This window comes from Vanellus vanellus, assembly GCF_965231255.1.
Source record: "Vanellus vanellus genome assembly, chromosome: 1".
NCBI lineage: Eukaryota > Metazoa > Chordata > Aves > Charadriiformes > Charadriidae > Vanellus > Vanellus vanellus.
The window spans coordinates 115,652,696-115,671,816 of NC_138905.1; the positions used below are offsets into that span (position 1 = coordinate 115,652,696).

The 19,121-nt window shown below is 41.4% G+C and overlaps 1 protein-coding gene across 2 annotated transcripts in view; it reads right to left on the bottom strand.

Moving 5' to 3' along the window:
- LOC309680852 (amyloid-beta precursor protein) overlaps window positions 1–19,121 on the bottom strand; it is a 230,914-nt gene that overhangs the window by 57,240 nt on the left and 154,553 nt on the right. For both annotated transcript variants that reach the window (XM_082494603.1, XM_082494602.1), the window contains 3 exons: window positions 16,814–16,947; window positions 8,045–8,119; window positions 6,760–6,918 (listed from right to left, as the gene is read on the bottom strand). In XM_082494603.1, coding sequence (XP_082350729.1) covers window positions 6,760–6,918; window positions 8,045–8,119; window positions 16,814–16,947 — 368 coding nt within the window. The remainder of the gene's footprint in view (window positions 1–6,759; window positions 6,919–8,044; window positions 8,120–16,813; window positions 16,948–19,121) is intronic.

Genomic DNA, 19,121 nt, shown 5'->3' on the forward strand with positions numbered 1-19,121 from the left:
GCGACCAGGATACTCCCAACATGACTTCCGTTATTCCCGTGTTTTTAGTCACCCCGACCGACACCGCTGGCGATTGTCATTTATCCAGTGACAAGAACGGCCACTGACTTCCTAACCAACAGGATCCAGCACCAAATTCAGAATGCATATTATTTCATGAGTCCTCAGTCTCATGGCACACACTCACTATTTAGGCAAATGCAGGAAAAACCCCCAGAACGCATCTAACAAGGCACATGGAGGTCAATGCAGGGGGAAGCAGTGTGAACGCTGCTGTTACACGCCGCTTCCAACTATTTCAAGCACACGCTGTCAAAGCCATTTGCTCCCATGAAACAATTCCAAAGTCCCCCCCTTTTCAGCAGATTCAAACACCTACTTTTTATCTAAGACTAAGCACGGATCAATCGTAGCCCTTTCACCAGCTATTGTGACAGGCCAACAGACGTCTTGATGTCTGTGGGTATTTTAGTTGTCCGTCTAAAATCCTGTTTATGGTAGAGAATGTTGTCAAAGTATTATTTTATATTTAGTTTCTGTGAGTATGTTGGGACTTGCATGTATTCATTTGGTACACAGTAGAGAGATCCACAGACCGTGTATGTGGTCTACGCAGACTATCTAGGCTTCCTACCCAAACTGTAGGGAGTATGCCTACTCTCTTATTTGGAAGGCAGCTCTTTCTGTGAACATAAATATGCACCAGGGCAGAGTTAAGGACTATACTGCAACACGCTGGTTTGAAAATTTAACTTGGTAGTGCTGACAGCTGGTTTACAGGTTTCCAGTGGTACAAGACAGAAGCCTAAATGAAGTAGAAGCTGCTGACAATTCCTTGGCTACCTGGTGGTGAGTTCCCACCCCACTGACTCTGTAATCCAGTGCCTTTATTTCAGGTGGCATCAGCATTGAGATGAGGTCACTCCCATAAGGGAATCTTATGCAAGATCTAAAATGCCTGAAAAACAGTTTCTAGTAAACGAAATACATACACATAAATAAAAATATGAATATATATGCATGCAGATGCCTCCCCCATGAACTCTACATTGATTCCAGTCTACTATTTCAGATTTTAAGGGAGTGATGAAATAGCGCAATTTCATTGAGCTTGGAAAATGGAGACATCAAATGTAGTTTGGATTGCTACAAATAACGCTTATGCTCTCCCCATAGAAATCCAAAATACTTACTGCAGAGAAACAACACAAAAAAAAATCACATCAAAGCACTTCTGTGTATTTAAAATACAACTTCCCAGCTCTGTGCCATGGAACTTCCATGGGAAATTCTGAGCTGGCTTGTCATTTTGATCAAAATTCTCTGCAAATCAGAGAGGAAAGTTTCACAATGCTGTATTGTGCTATTTAATCACCAGTCCTTTCTGATTACTGCTCTTGAAATGTGTAACAATTGCCCTTTTTCATTCACTTATTAGGAATATCTTGTATACCATATTAGGTATATATTTTACCTGCCAGGTTATTAACTTGTGGGTCATGTTTGACACAAGTATAGTAGTTCATTTTAGGAACATTCAAGAAAGGCTGGCTAGGATGAATGCAAGACTTTTCGCTTATGGGTGAGACACAACTAAAGCCCCATCCAGCTACCTTTCACGTGGAGGTAGAGATGCCTTCTCGTAATTTCTGCTAATTTATACGAAAACATGTTACCACACACATCACAAATAGATGGCTGTAATGGTACTCAAAGCTTCCCCTTGCCTACCCTACCAAGGACTTTTTCTGGGGCAGAATAAAATGAAAACAGTATTTGATTCAATCTCAGTATTTGCTTTTCAGGATTTGAACTTACCACAACTTTGACAAATTAAGACAAATTTTCTTTCTGCTCACTCTTTTAAAACTTAGCATTTTAGATATAATGAACCTGCCGTGGTTTTACAGAGCTTAATACCCATCTCGAATTGCCTCTTCTGTCTTTAGTTCGCTTCTACCAAAAACCTACTGGCAAGCCTAGGTGTATGACTATACCATATGCTCAAGCCCACAGACTGGGGGAAAAACAAGACGGTCTGTTTTTATTCACATAAAAGCCTCAGAAGCTGCTCGAAAACACAGTTAGGTGACCACATTTCTCGAAGTCTGACCTGGTTTAAGAGCAGAGCTGAAATCCATGCCTTCTATTTCACAAAATCCTACCAAATTAAGCGTACGTGAGAAATTCCACAGCTGTAAGTTTATGGGTTTAGAGGAGTGGAGCTGAAGGGTGGAGTATCAGAGCTGGACTGCTCTTTCCTGCTGCACAGGAGGATTTTTATCGCTATATCAGCGGTAATGCCTTGGCCTGTCTCCAACTGCATATTTCCACAGCAACTTTGTTGGACTCAGGAAAGGCCTCGAGCTTCCCGAACACAGAGGCACTCAGTAAGGGCCCCTCTCTGCAGATCCCTCTTTCACATCCAAGTAGTCAAATTCCACAACTGTGCTCTCTCTCTGTATGAACAGACACTGCTCCCACAGCACGAAAGATACCAGAGCAAATTCTGAGGGCAACGAGAAAAAAACAAGGCAAAAAATTTCAAATGGATTAAGGTACATGCGAGGGTTGATCCTAATGATCCTGCTGTTTTGCAATAACTGGCAGTAAAATAGTGCCGAATTAGAAGAGAAGCATTTAAAACTGATTTTAATCATTATGTGCTCACTTTATGTGCAAAGTAAGGAGGTTAATTAATTAACTTTCAAAGTTTTCCTGTATGTTTTCTTGCTCTGAAACCCTTTCATTTCGCCACTAGGAGCTGGATTTCTTTTCTGCTTCTCTTTGCCCCCTGCTACTGGCTTCCCACAGAGAATGTGTATCTCTTACCCACAGAGATTAAACAGGGAGACATAAATCCAGCAAAATTTGACATACACATGAAAGCAGGAATATAAACAAATTATAGAATCAACCTGCTCACAGAGAATGATGGATTTGAATTCCTCCACTTAACTTGCAAAATGAAGGGGAAAATTTCCAACTGTTTTAAAAACTAGAGGCATATTGGTTCCAGCTGCCACTAATCCTCCTTTTCTGTACTAAGGCCATCAAGCAGGATGAAACAATACAGTATTTTGACACTGGATATTGAGCAGCTGCACCCCATTTTCAAAGGCAACAAAGTATAGCAGCATAGCTAAGCTGCATCAGGAATCAGGGATGAGGATCAAATTTTAAGTTTCTGGGCAGCCTGCATGACAGTGCTTCTGAGAACAGAACAACAGTAGAAATATTTGGTTTTGCTCAAATTTGTTTTATAGTAGACCTTGAAATTATGCAATTTCATCTCTGTACGCTCCCTTGCTGCTCAGAGTGGTACCCTGAGGCGCTCCTTTGACACTGGCATTGGGCAAACATCTGCATAACACCTGAAAAAAAACTGCAGTTAAAGTTTTTGGTCTTGTACAGAAGTTTTTCATAGAGGATTCCAGAATTTTTCAGTTTTACGTAGAATGGCACTAAAAATCACCAGTTTTCTAGGCATCTATAAGAACAAAATGACTACACCACTGGAACAGACCAAAGGTTCCCCTAGGATCATATCTTGCTATCGTACAAGGAAAGGCTCCTCCAAAGGAGCCAGAAAAATGACGATATTTCTCCTCGTGTAGCTTTCCAGCTTTCCCCTGTCCATAGTGCAAACATTTTCCAAGCCAGAGGAAGTTTATCTTCAGCTCCCCTGAAGAGGCTACCCATTGTACGCAAGCACCACAGTCTGTACACATATAGAAAACAGAAATTCCTGTTGGATCAGCATTTCATCACTCATGGAGCACCGTGCACCACATGCATGATCAGTGTGATGGCACCAGCAGTGCCAGACTCACTGTGTTCCTATGATCCTAACTGATCTGCAGGCAAAGAGCCATCATGGATTTCTAGACATCCAAAAGCAAAATGAAATCCTGCTGCTTCAAGTGGTCTGCCAGCAGTCAAAAAATCTTGGGAAATGTTCAAATTCAAATACAAGGCAATATGTCCAAGTGATTAAACTGCACATGGAAAATACTTTTTGCACACACGCACATCTATATACATTATACATACACATCAGACTTACAGTAACCCCCCCAGCTCTGTGCAGAAGACATGCACATCAATAAAAAAGCCTAACTTACTTTCCAATTTAAACACAAATTCTGTCCTTATAACTTTAGAGAAAGAGACTCCATCCCTTTAAATATTCAGAATCTACTTTTGTAGTAAACATACTAATAGCAAACCACGTAATTTGAAGCAGGCTGTGGAAGGGGGTTCTTAAAATATTCTTGGAGAACTCCAGAAAAACCTCCGTTTTGTAAGATTACTGAACAAGTCACCAGTAAGGTTATGACTTACACTGAAAGACAACATAATTGCATCAAATGTACTTTTAGTTTACTAGGGAACTGCCAGAGAGAAATATAGCTAGGGTAGCCGAGCTGAATTTTCCATTAATCCCATTTTCTCTTTGGCCAGGCAGCCGAAGTTTGGATTCACAGTATAGTCGGATTTCTGGCTCCATATTCTGCAAAGCAGTTAGCAGACTGGATTAATTCATTAGGCCACTCAGCTATCATCCATCACTCCTCAGGTTTCACCCTCTGCCCCATAATAAAACCACACAAATCCTCCTACTGAATTCAAGGTCAGTTTTCTTCAAGCGCTTTGGCACACATCTGAACCAGCAGTTCAGAGGTACACGCCTGAACTGTCCGTAACTACAGAGCACACAACCAAAAAATGCTGAGGCAAGGACACTACCACCACCCAGACTGGCAAAGGAACTGTTTAAAGAACTTAGTTTTTAAACTGTTCACCCCCATTAGTTTTGAGATGAGTCCCCGTTTGGTAGCACCTTCAGCTGATGTTACCTCCATGCTTGCTGCCTGCTCCTTTCAGAACGATCAGCTTTTGTAGGGACACAATATAGGACGTACCTCAGTCTTTTTACAGTACCTTCAAAATTTACTTATACTGGAGTTATGTATCAAACAGTGTTCACTGATGCAGCCTTTCAGCCCTGATGCTCTCTCACTGACACAGTAACCTTATTACTAATTTAAATGTCCTGGGAGCTGACTACAAGCAACCCAAGCATAACATGCAGGTTTTTCTGGTCCCAAAGTTGGTGTTAACATTTTCGTCCCTTAGTGTTCTGCAGCTGAAGTTGACTTTTTTTTTTTCCAGTGGAGATGTCATCTGCGTTCTACAAACAAAAAAGGTTGAGTTCCCTTGTGCTAGGAATGAAGGTGCACATTTTTGCAGCTCGCATACATAACATTCTGCTGTTACGTGTGGTCCCTACCTTCCCCCTCCACAATCTCAGATACTTGCAGAGCCAAGCTGTCAGCCTGATCCACACACAACTTGAAATCATGTAATTTTTCTGGGATAGTTTTCAGAGAGGATTACATTTGCACAAGGCTCAACTTTACAGCAACAGCTGACCGGCTAAAGCCAAATGTGAAATCACATCTTAGGTGAACTACCCAAAACCACACCGCAAGAGAGCAAACATGACCTGCAGCCAGTCTAAGTGCTCACCTCATCTCACTCTCAGTTCCGAGTTGCAGACTCCAGTTTCCTAAAGGAAGCTGCATCCCAGCCTGTAAGTCGCTCATCTGTTAACGAGACCCTGGAGCCCAAGCCCTTGCTACCCTCACAGTCAGAGGTTACAATATGCACCACACTGGAACCAAACAACATCCTCTACCAATTTAATACAGACTAGTTTCATTTTCCACAAATTACTGTGTTGCAAAATACAGATTAACTCCTCACACAACTACTCTGAAGTCCCCCCATGACATTTTTACCTAAGTGAAAGATTTATCTTTTACTCGGCACACAGTAAAAACAAGACAGTTTTGCACCATGGGGTGCAGAAAAAGGTTTGATGATGATAAAGAACGAAGACAATGATCACTTTTCCATGCTCACTGAATATGCGGGTTTCTCTGCAGAAGGAAATCCATTTAAAACGTAATTTTACCAGGTTAGCCATATTCATGTAATTCCCTGTGAGGCCTAATTCAGGATCTAATGGCTCCATCTTACACTGCTGACCCAAAAGTCTTTTGGTAACAATGTTTTTTCCAGCTAGGAAGTGTTCAAGAGGCAAGAAGTATATAAAACATTTGACTGTTTTCCCACAGCGTTTGTGCAGCTTCTTTTCTTCTGGAGGTCACAGACCTGTTATTTTGGTATTGAATAGAAACATCACAGATATGGAGTCATAGAAATTCCATTCAATCCACATCCTGAACTTAGTGTTTGCACCCAACAATAGCCACCACATCCAACACAGACAAATTTGAATTGCTAGTGTGCTACCTTCATGCCATCCAACAATCCCCACAAGATCCTTCACCTAACAATTCAACAAACAAAACAGAAAATCACAACCACTCTCATCCTCAAGCTCCATCTTGACATGATCCTATTGTGCATCACTAGGAGGGACATTTAATCATCCTGCAGAATCTGCGAACAGCTACAATTTCTGACAACCAGTTCACTTCCCTGTTATTTGCTTAACTATCTTTATGTATGTATCTCTCTCTATCTGCAGATATGTACAGGGGGTGTGTGCTTGTGCCCACATTTATGTACACATGAAGTCTAAACTTTTAATTTTCACGCTGACTGCTGGATTAGTTCTCGCACGGGGAACACACACTCACTGCTCTGTACCCGAGTACACCTCCTTTTTCCCCTGGATGACTACAGTGATTTTGACACAGCCGACAGAGCTTCTGATACTGCACTTACCCTGGGCGGGACAGTCTGCAGGGCTGTGATATAGTTCTCCAGAGCAATGCGGCGACGGTCATTCAGCATGGCTTCCACCCGTGCCATATGAGTCTCCACCAGCTGTTGTCTTTCATTCGCTGCTTCTTGTTCCAGTGACTCCACTTTCTCCTGGAAATGCTGAAAAAAACATCCATCACAACAGGAACAGTGAAGACATCCGCAGACACCAGCGGATGTGAACACCCCCAGCTGCAGATCACCAAAATCTTTCCCCATGTCAGCCTGGCTTAGCTCCCAAGAACTCTGCACCGAGTGCACCTTTTACTGATTTCAGTGGGAATTGCTGATGCTCTGTACTCCTGAACATCTGGCCATATATTAAAATTAACTAAACAAGTATTCCTGACATGTTCAGCACAGCCATCAGTGAATCTTTCATTTGCCCCCCCCCCCGAGACAGTGGTTCAGCACTAGAGAATTGTGCCTAGAGGAGGGTGGAGTTTGGCAATCCTACGCTCCCTGCCATCACCAGGGCTTTCCATGTATCAACATGACTTCACAAGAAAATCTACACGAGGGGGGTGAAATTCCAATCTGAACAGAGTCAGATTTATAATTTCTTATAAACTGGCCACCAGGAAGAAAAATTGAGCCCAAACTTATTCCAATAAAGGAAAAGATTGGCTGGGTAAAATGAACAGAGAGCAAAGCTGTGGGATCTAATGCGCGATGTAGTCTGGTTCTGAACATTACCTTTTTATAGTTTTCCATCAAAATCATTCCAGCAGTACTGAATAATACCTGACGTAGCCAAAGAGGGATTCAAGGAGGACCTGGCTTGTCAGAATTTTTGAATTATAGTACAATATCAGATAAAATAATTTTCGGCTAAGGGTTCCTTTCAGATAAAACTGATGGTGATTCCTTCCTTAAATCACATTTTCCATCTCTGGTTTGAGATGAGGTCCTGCAGATTATATTAGTTTATCATGGCCTAAATTTTGAAAGGGGCCCATGGGAACTGAGTTTTCAATTCTCACTGAAGGCAAATCTAAATTCAAGCAAAATTCTACCCCTCCACGCAGTCACGAGCAGTGTTCTGCACTGCTGTTCCAGAGACTGGCTGCAAAGTACAGAGACACCCAGCAGCCACAAACGGCTGGAAACAAAACCAGCAATAGCAAGAGCAGAGAGTAACATTAAAACCCCACGGCAGTAGGTTTTAAAATTCTATCACACCCAGCACCCCTTGTATTTTAACTGCAGCCCCAGTTGGTAAAGTTGTGGTTATGTTTTCCTTTACCTGGATGACGGCTTTCTTGTCGGCCTTTGGCAAGTTCTTTGCTTGGCGTTCTGCCTCTTCCCACTCTCTCATGACCTAGCAAACAAAACAAAGAGCAAGAGTTTCATATTTTCCTCTCTTGTCTCAGGGCTTAGCAACAGCCAAGCACTGCAGCTCCGACAGTCATCTTTTCATATTCCTCTCCTCCTTTTATCTCTATTAAAAAAGCAGTTGCAACATTTAACGAAGGTCGGATCCTGTTATGAAATTAAACAAAGACGATACTTCTGTGCCTGAACATCATGCCAAGCTCTCACAACTCCGCTGCGAAGCAACACAGCCGTTAACCAGCCCTCAAGCGAGGGAAGTGCAGGTCTCTGGGTGAACGCACCAACCCCTTTTCAACTCAGACGAAAAGAAAACTGCTTCCATCCATTTAATGTCCTTCATAAAAATGAGTGAATTTCAACTCGTTCTAAGTGATACTTTTTTTGGTATCACAGAGGTTTTTAGATTCATTTGGACTATGTCGCTGGCCTTTGAGCAGCACAGATCAAGAATTACATGCAATTTCTGCTACTCTGTCCAGAAATAGGTGTCCAATACTTCAAGAACTGAATATATTTATATCTCAAGTACAATGCTGACAGAAAAATTATGTAGGAGAACTTTCAGTACAATTCTTTCAGCAATGTGAGAGGCCACCTCCTCCTGTAACACAGGGCAATCTTTCAACAGTCAGGGAATGAGTTACTCTTAACTTGCTGTCCATGACATCTGAAACCTTCTGGGGGTCTTACTTAGGGACTTTACTCATTTCATACCTAGACAGCAATCTTGTCAGATAACACATTTTATGCAGGAACAATTGCTCTCACCGAATGCAGTGCACACAAGTGACTTGTTTGTTTGCAGGATTAGCAGGATGTGAGAAGACGACCGAAGAAACCTAGAAGCAATTACTCAAAATGTGTGTTTCCTTTCCTTCCTTTCTCACCAAAAACCACATTTCTGTACCATTTAATAGAAACAGCCAGACGTACCCTCTGTAAAGAGGATTTTCAAAAAGCTTGGAGTCTACATGCATGACTGAAAATTTACCAAGACCAATACCAAAGGCAGGACATTTCAGACCTGCTGTATCTCATGTCTGCAACTTGAACCTCCACCACTCAGCTCCTGTCCCAGGCTCCCCAGTTTTCCCACATGCTGGACATTGCTAATCAGGCTCCTTGACTGGAAAGTACTGGTGGTGTCCCAGGCTATCTGGTTGAGACCGTGCCTTAAAAAAAAAAAAAAACACAAAAAACGCAACACAACCAAACCTGCACTCAACAGAGACATCTACAAGTCCCAGTCCTTGAAATATAATCCCTTCTCAGTCAGGGTTGTAGACCCTAAAATTAGCCAGCATACAGACACCTGCACTCAAGACTGACTCAACATACAGGATTTTGCTGTCAAGTTTTCATCTTCCTTTTGACCTAAAGCCTGGGAAAGTATTTCAAGACAGCAGTAAATCAGTCACAGTAAAAACAGATTAACTCACTACCAGTGAAATTATTCATCCATAAGAGATATTGGCCTCAATAACAGCTAATCTGATGCTGAAAACTTTATAGTGGGAAACTGTTTTGTCTGCTTCTGGGCTTCAGCAGGGGCATGGTTAAACAGCAGTTGTAAGCACAAAGATCTGAAGACAAGTACTTAGAAATCACAGACTTAACTTCACTCCGCTCTTTTACTGGAAACTGTAAGCTGAAACTTAAGCCTCAAGAATTGCTCTACAACCTACATAGACTGGCAGCGTAAAAGCACCTCTTCAATTTACATTATCTTCTTATCAGACAAATATACATTGATGTGCAAATTGCAGCCAAGCTCTAGGGAGGTAGGAAATCAAAATTTACAAGGAGACATGAAAACTCATTTGCAAGGGGTTGTAGTAAGCAGTTGATGACAGAGAACATGCTGCGCAGTGCACTGAAGTTACAGGTTGCCCCACCATCAGTTACTTTCCCAGTATTTGGGCACAGGAGATTTTATCGCTTCTCTGACAAAGCAGGACCAGAAGAGACGAATTGACACCACAATTTAGAGCACCGTGATGCGTTCTGGAAAAAAAAATATTAATGCTCAGAGTGCTGCTGTGTATTAAGTGTACATTCATCTCTTAATTGTATACTTAGGCCACATGAATGTGGTGGTGGAGAAAACTTAATTCATGTATACAGGCAGCACCTTTCTACAGACCTGAAGTGTCACTGGTGCCAGGATGTGAATGTTACAGAAGATTGAGAAATTATGGCGTTAATTCAAGTCATAGACTACAATTATGTGCTCAAGCTTGAGCACTGGCCAAGGTTAGCAATTTTACGATTTTCTTCTCCCTCCTCTCCTTTTATGTTTTTAAATCACATCTCTGACATCTGCTTAATACTTTTTTTCACTCTGAATGAACGGTTGATGGGTTTTCAGAACAACAGTTCCCTTGCCATCTTTATCCCCCAAACTAACCCTCTGCTAATCCATATGATGAAAACAAGTATTGTGGGTAATGTGATAGAGACCTTTGGCTAGACCAGGTCTATCTGCCTGTTTTATTTCTGTAAGCCTTTTAAGGCACGGAAGGCAGGATGATAAACTGACAGCCTACACAGCTAGTTGGGAACGATGTAAATTACAGGCTTCAGAGTTCAGCGCTGGTGCAGCGAGAGTGAATGGCTTGTGATGAAAAACAGGATGACATGGCTGTTTGCAGAAACAATATTCAGCGTAAAGATTGCAGAAGTTGTGCTTTGAGTGTCAATTTTTGCAACTGAGAAGACTTCAATGGTTGAAAGCACCTCTGTGTGTATGTTAACCAACTGAAGATACAGCTGCCCTACAGGGCAGTCACGCTACCACCCAGAGAAAACTTCTGCTCTCACGGAAGGTCGTCGCTTTAGAGAATTGAGTGACTAAGAAATATGACATAGCACTCCGTAGGAAACCAAAGAGCAAGAAAAGAAAAAAAGTTCCCCAGATACGCATGTGCAGAAAAAGGCTGAATTTAGCCTCTCCGCACTTATAAACCTATTTTCCTTCATTGAAAGCATAGACCTATCAAAGCCACACAGATTTACGGCTCATCAAGGCTGGGCAGCTTTGTGCAGGGAAAATGACAACCTCTGGTTGAGACTGAAGAAGCAAGCTATTTCAAAGTCAAACTTCTTCAGAACTCAGGACTTAGAGCCTAGCAGACTCCTTTTGAAATTGGGCTGGAGGGGACAGCAAGAGGGGAAAAAAAAAGTATGGAAAGTGTAATTCATTATTAAGATTGATGCTAAGCACAAAAACCTCGTTTTGAAAACAGCAGAATTTACTCTCATTTTTATTTTTTTACACTGGAGCACAGAAACATATCTGCAAGAGAAGAATTTATGACAGACATTTGGGTTACAGCATTCAGATCAGCAGAGGTGCCTGCCTGAAGGTTTGCTTAGTTAGAAGGTCAAAGTCATGCCAATAAGATGCGTACCTCTGTCAAGGGCTTTTGTTCCACACTTAAGGCCTGACCATTTTTCTGGTAATAACATCATTAAACCTCTCCAAAGAGCCCTGACTGTAACCGAGGAGGGTACTCCTACTAAATTGACAGTTTTAAGGAAGGAAAGTGCCCTCCCACACACAATAATAGAGATGGTGGGAATCTAGGGAATAGCAGGACCAGTATTATTTAACATCTTTGTTGGGGACATGGACAGTGAGATTGAGTGCATTCTTAGCATGTTTGCAGATGACACCAAGCTGAGTGGTGTGGTTGATACTCTAGAGGGAAGAAATGGCATCTACAGGGACCTCGACAGGCTTGAGAGGTAGGCCTGTGTGAACCTCATGAAGTTCAACAAGGCCAAGTGCAAGGTCCTGCATGTGGGCCAGGGCAATCCCAAACATCAATACAGGCCGGACAACGAGTGGATTAATAGCAGCCATGCAGAGAAGGACTTGTAGGTACTGGTGGATGAAAAACTGAGTATGAACCAACAGTGTGTGCTTGCAGCCCAGAAAGCCAACTGCATCCTCAGCTGCATCAAAAGCAGTGTAGCCAGCAGGTCAAGGGAGGTGATTCTGCCCCTCTATTCTGCTCTCATGAGACCCTACCTGGGGTACTGCATCCAGCTCTGGAGCCCCCAGAATAAGGAGGACATGGACCTGTTGGAGGGAGTCCAGAGGAGGGCCATGGAGATGATCCGAGGGCTGGAGAACCTCTCTTATGAAGACAGGCTGAGAGAGTTGGGGTTGTTCAGCCTGGAGAAGAGAAAGCTCTGGAGAGACCTTATAGCAGCCTTCCAGTACTTAAAGGAGGCCTACAGGAAAGCTGGGGAGGGACTCTACCAGGGAGTGCAGTGATAGGATGAGGGGTAACAGTTTAAACTGGAAGAGGGTAGATTTAGATTAGATATTAGGAAGAAATTCTTTACTGTGAGGGTGGTGAGACACTGGAACAGGTTGCCCAGAGAAGTTCTGGCTGCCCCATCCCTGGAGGTGTTCAAGGCCAGGCTGGATGGGGCTTTGAGCAACCTGGTTTATTGGAAGGTGCCTGTGGCCATGGCAGGGTTTGGAACTAGATGATCTTTAAGGTCCCTTCCAACCCAAAACATTCTATGACTCTGTGGTGCCAGTGGCACCAAAAATCAGCTGAAGACCTCTCTGGGATGTTGGAACTGTTGGCATGCAATGATTAAAAAAACCCCAATATCGAAAGTAACACCAGCCCTGTTCATGCTGGTTGAGGACTGCAGTATTTTCAGATGCTTGCTTTGGAAATGAACTTCCAAGAAGCAAGACTATTCTAGGAGACAAGGTATCATTACCTTCCTGTCAGAAGCACTATACATGCTACGATTCCTATAATACTGTAAATAGCCAGAGGAAGAGTAAATTTAAGACGTGAGGATGTCATGAGATGTTTGAGGAAAGAAATGCATAAATATACTTCTCCCTTGAGCAAGGCTCAGTATCTGGTTCCACCAGGCTATTTAGCAGCAACTATTTAAGTGAGGGAGCTGTACAGGAGTTAACAAACTGGAAAGACAAAGAGGAAAAGCAGAATTGTACAAAAGCAGGAGGCAAGAACCATGGCATCCTGCAATCAGTTAGCATAACCTCTCCCTGTTATATGTCAGAGAATAGCAAACATTTAAAGGTTACACATACATCGCTGAATGGCTATCCTGTTTGCATGGGAACGAAACTTTGCTGTTATTTGGAGCTGCATTAATAATTCTTGGGAAAAGCTTAAAATTGTATGCTAATGTAATTCTCTTTACAGTACTACCTAGGAATGTTTACAAGCCTAGTTGCTCCAGGCGCCACGCAAGACGTAAAGGCAGAAAACCTTCGATGGTCTGTAGTCTAAGGGGATGGACACTTAAGAGCAGACGGTATTAAACCAGTCTGAACCAGGGGTGCATCAGGTCATCGTACGAAAAGAGCAGAGTCCCCTAGCAAGAGTGCCTTTTAGGAGCTATGAACTGACACAACCATCAACAGAAGCTGGGGCTCTGCCTATGTGAATATCTTTATACAAGAGAAAAAGAAACATGAGGTGTCAGAATATCATGGTAAACAAAGGGGAATCTCAGAGAGAGGATATACATATTATCTGCATTTGCCCAGATAACATGTTTTGATTAAAATATTTAACGTCAATTTATTTTTTTAATGATAAACTTCCCTACTCCTTAGATGATTACATTTTATATGTGAACTAGAAGGCATATGAATTTTTTTATTAGTTAATTGGCTGCTGCAAAGTATGCATCATATGAAGTACTGTTTTACAACTAGCTGCTTTATTAAATACAAGAAATATCTGGTTTTAGTGAACAAGCTAATTTATTTCAGATTATCACATTTATCAAGATTAAGGAATGACTTGATCATGTTCCAAAACCACTGATCATTTCCTCTCTTTTAAAAAGAATAAAATGGGCATTTCTGCTACTATATAAGACCACATTTCTCAGTTTTGAAAGAAGTGGACTTTGAGCTACTGTTTACGTAAATAAAAATTAATAAATATATTCGGTGCTGCGGAAGAACCTGGCTAGTGACTCTCATTCACTAACCTTTTTATTTTTTTTTTTAAGAGAAAAACATTGACAGTAAAAGTTTACTAACAATTTACTAAGCATTGTTTTTAACAACTAACAGCTTCAAATTAATTTTTAGTTAAATGCATATTAAAAACCTGCCTGGTTTTAAAGAAAATGTAAAAAGCAATTTATAAATAAGTTGCCAGGAAAACACACCAGTAGCATGGGACACAGACATATCACAGTTCACATGAGGAACAAAACATGGAACGGCATACCAGCTGGCTTTTCTACCTCTCCATAAGATCTTATATTTTTTAAATATTTGAAATATTAATTGAGAGCGCCTAGCTCAATGCTGGGCAAGACATTACTCACAGAAGGGAAAACTAATTTTAAAAAACTTAAGTAAGTTAACTCTCTTCTTGAAAGCTCTGCAGGGGTTCTGTGTACTTCAAGACATATGTACTTTAAGATGTGATTTCACAAGCAGCTTAAGCAAATTAAAGATCAAAGATCCTTCTTTCTTGATGTACTATTGTGCTTCTGTTTCCCAGGTCTGATTTAGCTTGCCGAACTGGCCGGAGTTCGTTATTTTACTTGTTTTTGGAAGAGTGACTTTGCAGTGAGACGCGGGAGCTGACCCCGCAGCTGTACGCTCATTAGCACTGACAGAAAGGATGGCTGGGAATGTGCTAACGAGGGCAGAGCACGCGCAGCACCAGCGTGATCTTCAGTCAGACCCTTGAACCACAGCCTTCATTTATGAGGTTGCCCCAAATGCACATGGTAAAACGTGTGGTACATTTACCCAGAAGTTTTCTGATGCTACAGTTCAGTGCTTTTCCCAGTTAATTTTGCAGCTCTCAAACACTGACGTTGCACAGTCTCTCTGTATGATGTTTTCTGGGTGCCTGTGCATTCGATAGCTCGTTTCCACAAACCCTCAGCTTTGTAGAAAATAGAAAATACACAGTTCACCTAAATACTGCCCTTCGTTACTCAGCTGAACCTTGACACTGCATATGAGGTTTTGGAGACAAACCTGAAGCCATGGTGAAAATCTGAGGACTGTTCCAGGAAAATCTGCCTTTCGCACTGACTGTTTTTTGCTTTCAGGACACCCGCCCCTACGGTGTTTGTCAAACAGGGCTGTTTCAAGAAAGGGGAGGTAATAACGGGGCAACAACAGCATTACCCACCGACCCTCCACATGCCTGGCTGGGGCAGGACACCTCTCCTCTGACGGGCAGGCTGCCTGCACAACCTATTTTAGTCTCCCGATTCCCAGCCTGTCCTTCCCAAACTGGGTCTAACAGGCACACTGAAGCTTGTTACAAAGAGGACCGGGATGAGCTGCTCCTCAGTGGCAGCGCAGCACGCAAGTGCCTCGCTCGCCTCCCTCCCCAGTCACCCCATGGCTTCAGGCCGGCCCCAAACTGGGCACTGCACTCACCCCTGCTCAGCAACACTCGCGCCTCGGCCACTGGTTGTTCTAATGAAGTTGTTCATCTTCCAGACGAAAGCAAACAATAACACTTTAAAAAGCATTATTAAATTGGGACTACTTTCTCTATTTAAGGAGGAGACAGCTTGTTTGTGCTACAATGCTTCCCACGTGGAGGCAGATGGGGAACACATATCTTCCTGTCTATTAAGGGTCATATTCTCGGCACGTGGTTTGCACCCATCAAAAGACTGCTTCAGGTAAGATGCCCTACCCTGTTTATTACAAAAGTGCCAGTAGAAGGGGACTTACTCTAAGAGCTTAAATTCAGGCTTACTCAAACATGTTAGCACAGAGCTAAAGGTTAATGTGCCAGTAAACTCAGGAAGACTAAAAATGCAACAGGGGAACAAAGTTCCAATGAAAAATTATAGTAAAATCACTACACTGATATATGCAGTGCATCTGAATTTTACTACATTCATTTCAATGGTTGTTCTTTCCTAAAAAAAAAAATATGCACCACAGGCTTTCCTTTAAACCTCTTATATTTTTTACTTTATTGTTATTTGAGCAGAACTGTGACAATTTTTTATTGGCACTGCTATTATAAACCCTATTTCTGAGAGAGCGGATAGCTCATCTCTTAGTGTTCAATGGGATTAAAAACAGCGTACAGTTTCAGGCGACGCAAATCTTTTCGGTTAAAGGAAAGAAAAGAGTTGATTCAGTTGGATTTTGGTTCCATTCAAAAGCACAAATTTTCCCTCTTTTCTTTGGCTTTAGATACATTTCATGTTGCCTTGAGGCTTAAGACCATTAGATGAACATATGCCATCTTATGTTACCCCAGGGCATGGCCTTGTATGCATAGACACAGAGACAGAAGCTAATAACGAGCAATCTCCCTCAGCTGCTTCAAAGGGAAGACGACTAATACAGTGGCCAAGCTTACTCAGAAACAAGAATAATCTCACAAACCATTCTTCCACACAGATTAAAGCATTTTTAACACTTTTTTTTTTTTCTTTTCACCACCATAAGTAACTGTAGCAACTTATGACTGCCGCTGCGACCCAACCACAAATGTACGCCCCAGCCAGCTGAATTTTTAGACAGAGGCAGAAAGACAGTAAATGGTATATTTACAGCATTGCGAATAGGCAGGGCAGTTGGCTGAAATGGGAAGATGAAGGATCCCAAGCATCTCGTGACTTGACAGACAAAACTCCCATGTTTAGGAATAAAGAAATCTCTCCTTACCTGAGACATCCTTTCACGATGCTTAGCTTCAAGTCTCTCCTTGGCTTTCTGGAAATGGGCATGTTCATTCTCATCTCCGGGTGTCTCCAAATATTTGTCAACAGCATCAGGAGTGCTAGCGGCTGTGGTAGGGACTGAGGTAAAATTTTGAGGTGGGGACAGGGAAGGGAGGGGAAGAAAAGCAGAATTTCTACTTTAATACAGGTAAAATTTAGTTGGACCAAGCAAGAAACATCTGTTCTAATTTCCATTGGAATAATGCTATTCACTTAACCTCAGGAAGATACAAAAATGTGGGTTTATGTTACACACAGCAAATATATAAAAATATACAAGGATTTCCCCCCTGTCCCATTTTGTAAATGAGGAGAAGCTCTTCAGAGTGAGCAAAGCAATGTTATTCAAACAGGTTAGAAACTGCTGCCAAAGGAAAAATTCCAAGGAGAAAGAAAGCCTGGCAAGGACTGAAGTACATAAGCCAGCAAAAAGCCTCTGCAAAGTTACATGCTTTGTATATTAGTTTATTTTTAAAAGGTAAATTATAACACACGAGTGCCAATGCAAATATGTTTTAAAGTACCTATGGACTCCACAGTACCCTAATGAAATACCTCAAATCCTTCCCTTAGTGACAGTTTTGCCTCACAGATATTTACTTCATTTGTAAAAACTTTGATTAAGAAAACCCCTCATGGATGCTAGAAATAATCAGCAAGCTTGCACTAATTCCTAGCCATTCCCGGCAGATAATGAGGCAATACCTATCACACCGGTATTGGAAAGATTTGTGCTTGGGGTAATTCAAGCAAAGTGAGCAAGAGTTCCTTCCCTATGCAATGACACCCAACAACCTCTACATTAACTAGAGTAACATCTCAGTGCTAGGGCCATAACAGCAATTTTAAAAAAATCACCTCCAATGACAATCAACTATTTCATTTCAACTACATTGTCCCTAAATATTTTATTATATATAGTTTCATTACCCTGGTCACATTTAGTTCAATAATTGCAGTTACTTTAAAAATTCTGACCAAGACAGACCGTATACATAGTTGTGCAGGACTTTTTTAAAAATGCATTTGACTACATGTACTATAATTAACTTCACTTACAGCGGCCATGCATTTTAGTAAACAGACTAATACAGGTGGGAAAAACTCAGGATCCTCCCACACCCCAAACATTTCTCAATGTCTTCAACAAAATCAAACTTTAATCTGAAGATCAGACTGAGTAATAACAACCAATATTTATGACTACTTTCCCCAAAACAAGTTGAAATCTAAACACATCTATGTTAAATCATTAAAAAAACCCACAAAATATCAGTTAGAAGTATGTGTTAATCCCAATGAAATACATCCTCAAATTTCAAGAAAACCTTAAACAAAAATTCAATCTTTTCCTCCAGTTTTACCGTAGATGTATAGACGCAAAAGCAAAACAAACAAAACCCCCAAAAATGAACAGAAAGCCTTTGGATGTGACTGCATTTGAGGTATCTCTACATGTTCTCTGCAATAGGCATGAATGGTTTTGGCTGCTGTTGGTGTAAGTTGCACAACAGATTTTTAAGTTACTCACTGGATCAAAGGAAAGGCCTTGCTTGTCTCAAAACAAACAAAAAAAATATTTACAAACAACCAAAAAAAATCCAACTGAGAAGTCATAGGCAGTGCAATTGATAACTCCTCCCACCGTTTTTAGATTTGTTTCATAAATATTTTCTTACAAGTTTACATTTTGTAAAGTTGTAAATTTTGTTACTGAAGTACTGTAACAACCAAACATGAACAAATAAGCTTCCTAACAAGCCACGAAAAATACAAAAATAGAATGCAACTCTTTAAATTTTCAGTGGATACTCTCACAACTTCAGAGAATTTAGTCTCTAATACCATTATAAAAGCACAAAAATTTTCTACCTTTTTAAATGCTTAACAACCCATCTTCAATGATAACGTGGTTTGTGCTGGGGTGCAGTGCTGCCTGCTGGAAAGGCTACAACCAGCGTAAGCAAATTCCAAAACCAAATCACCCAAAGCTCAGACTGAGTGAAAACATTTCTGTAATGCTCAGAAGTATTTCTAAATATCTTTGCCTTTTAACCCCTCAAGCACCAAATTAATTTAATCTTTCCTGAAGCTGCTGTTAAGTATAGTACATTTTAAAATTTTCTTTTCATTTTCTAAATGGAATTATTTCAAAACAAGAAGAAATGTAAGAGTGTCTGAGCGAGCAAAGGCCATCCCTTCCATCCTCCCGTTTCCTGCCAGGGGTTCAGCAAACACCCCCAGGCAAAAGC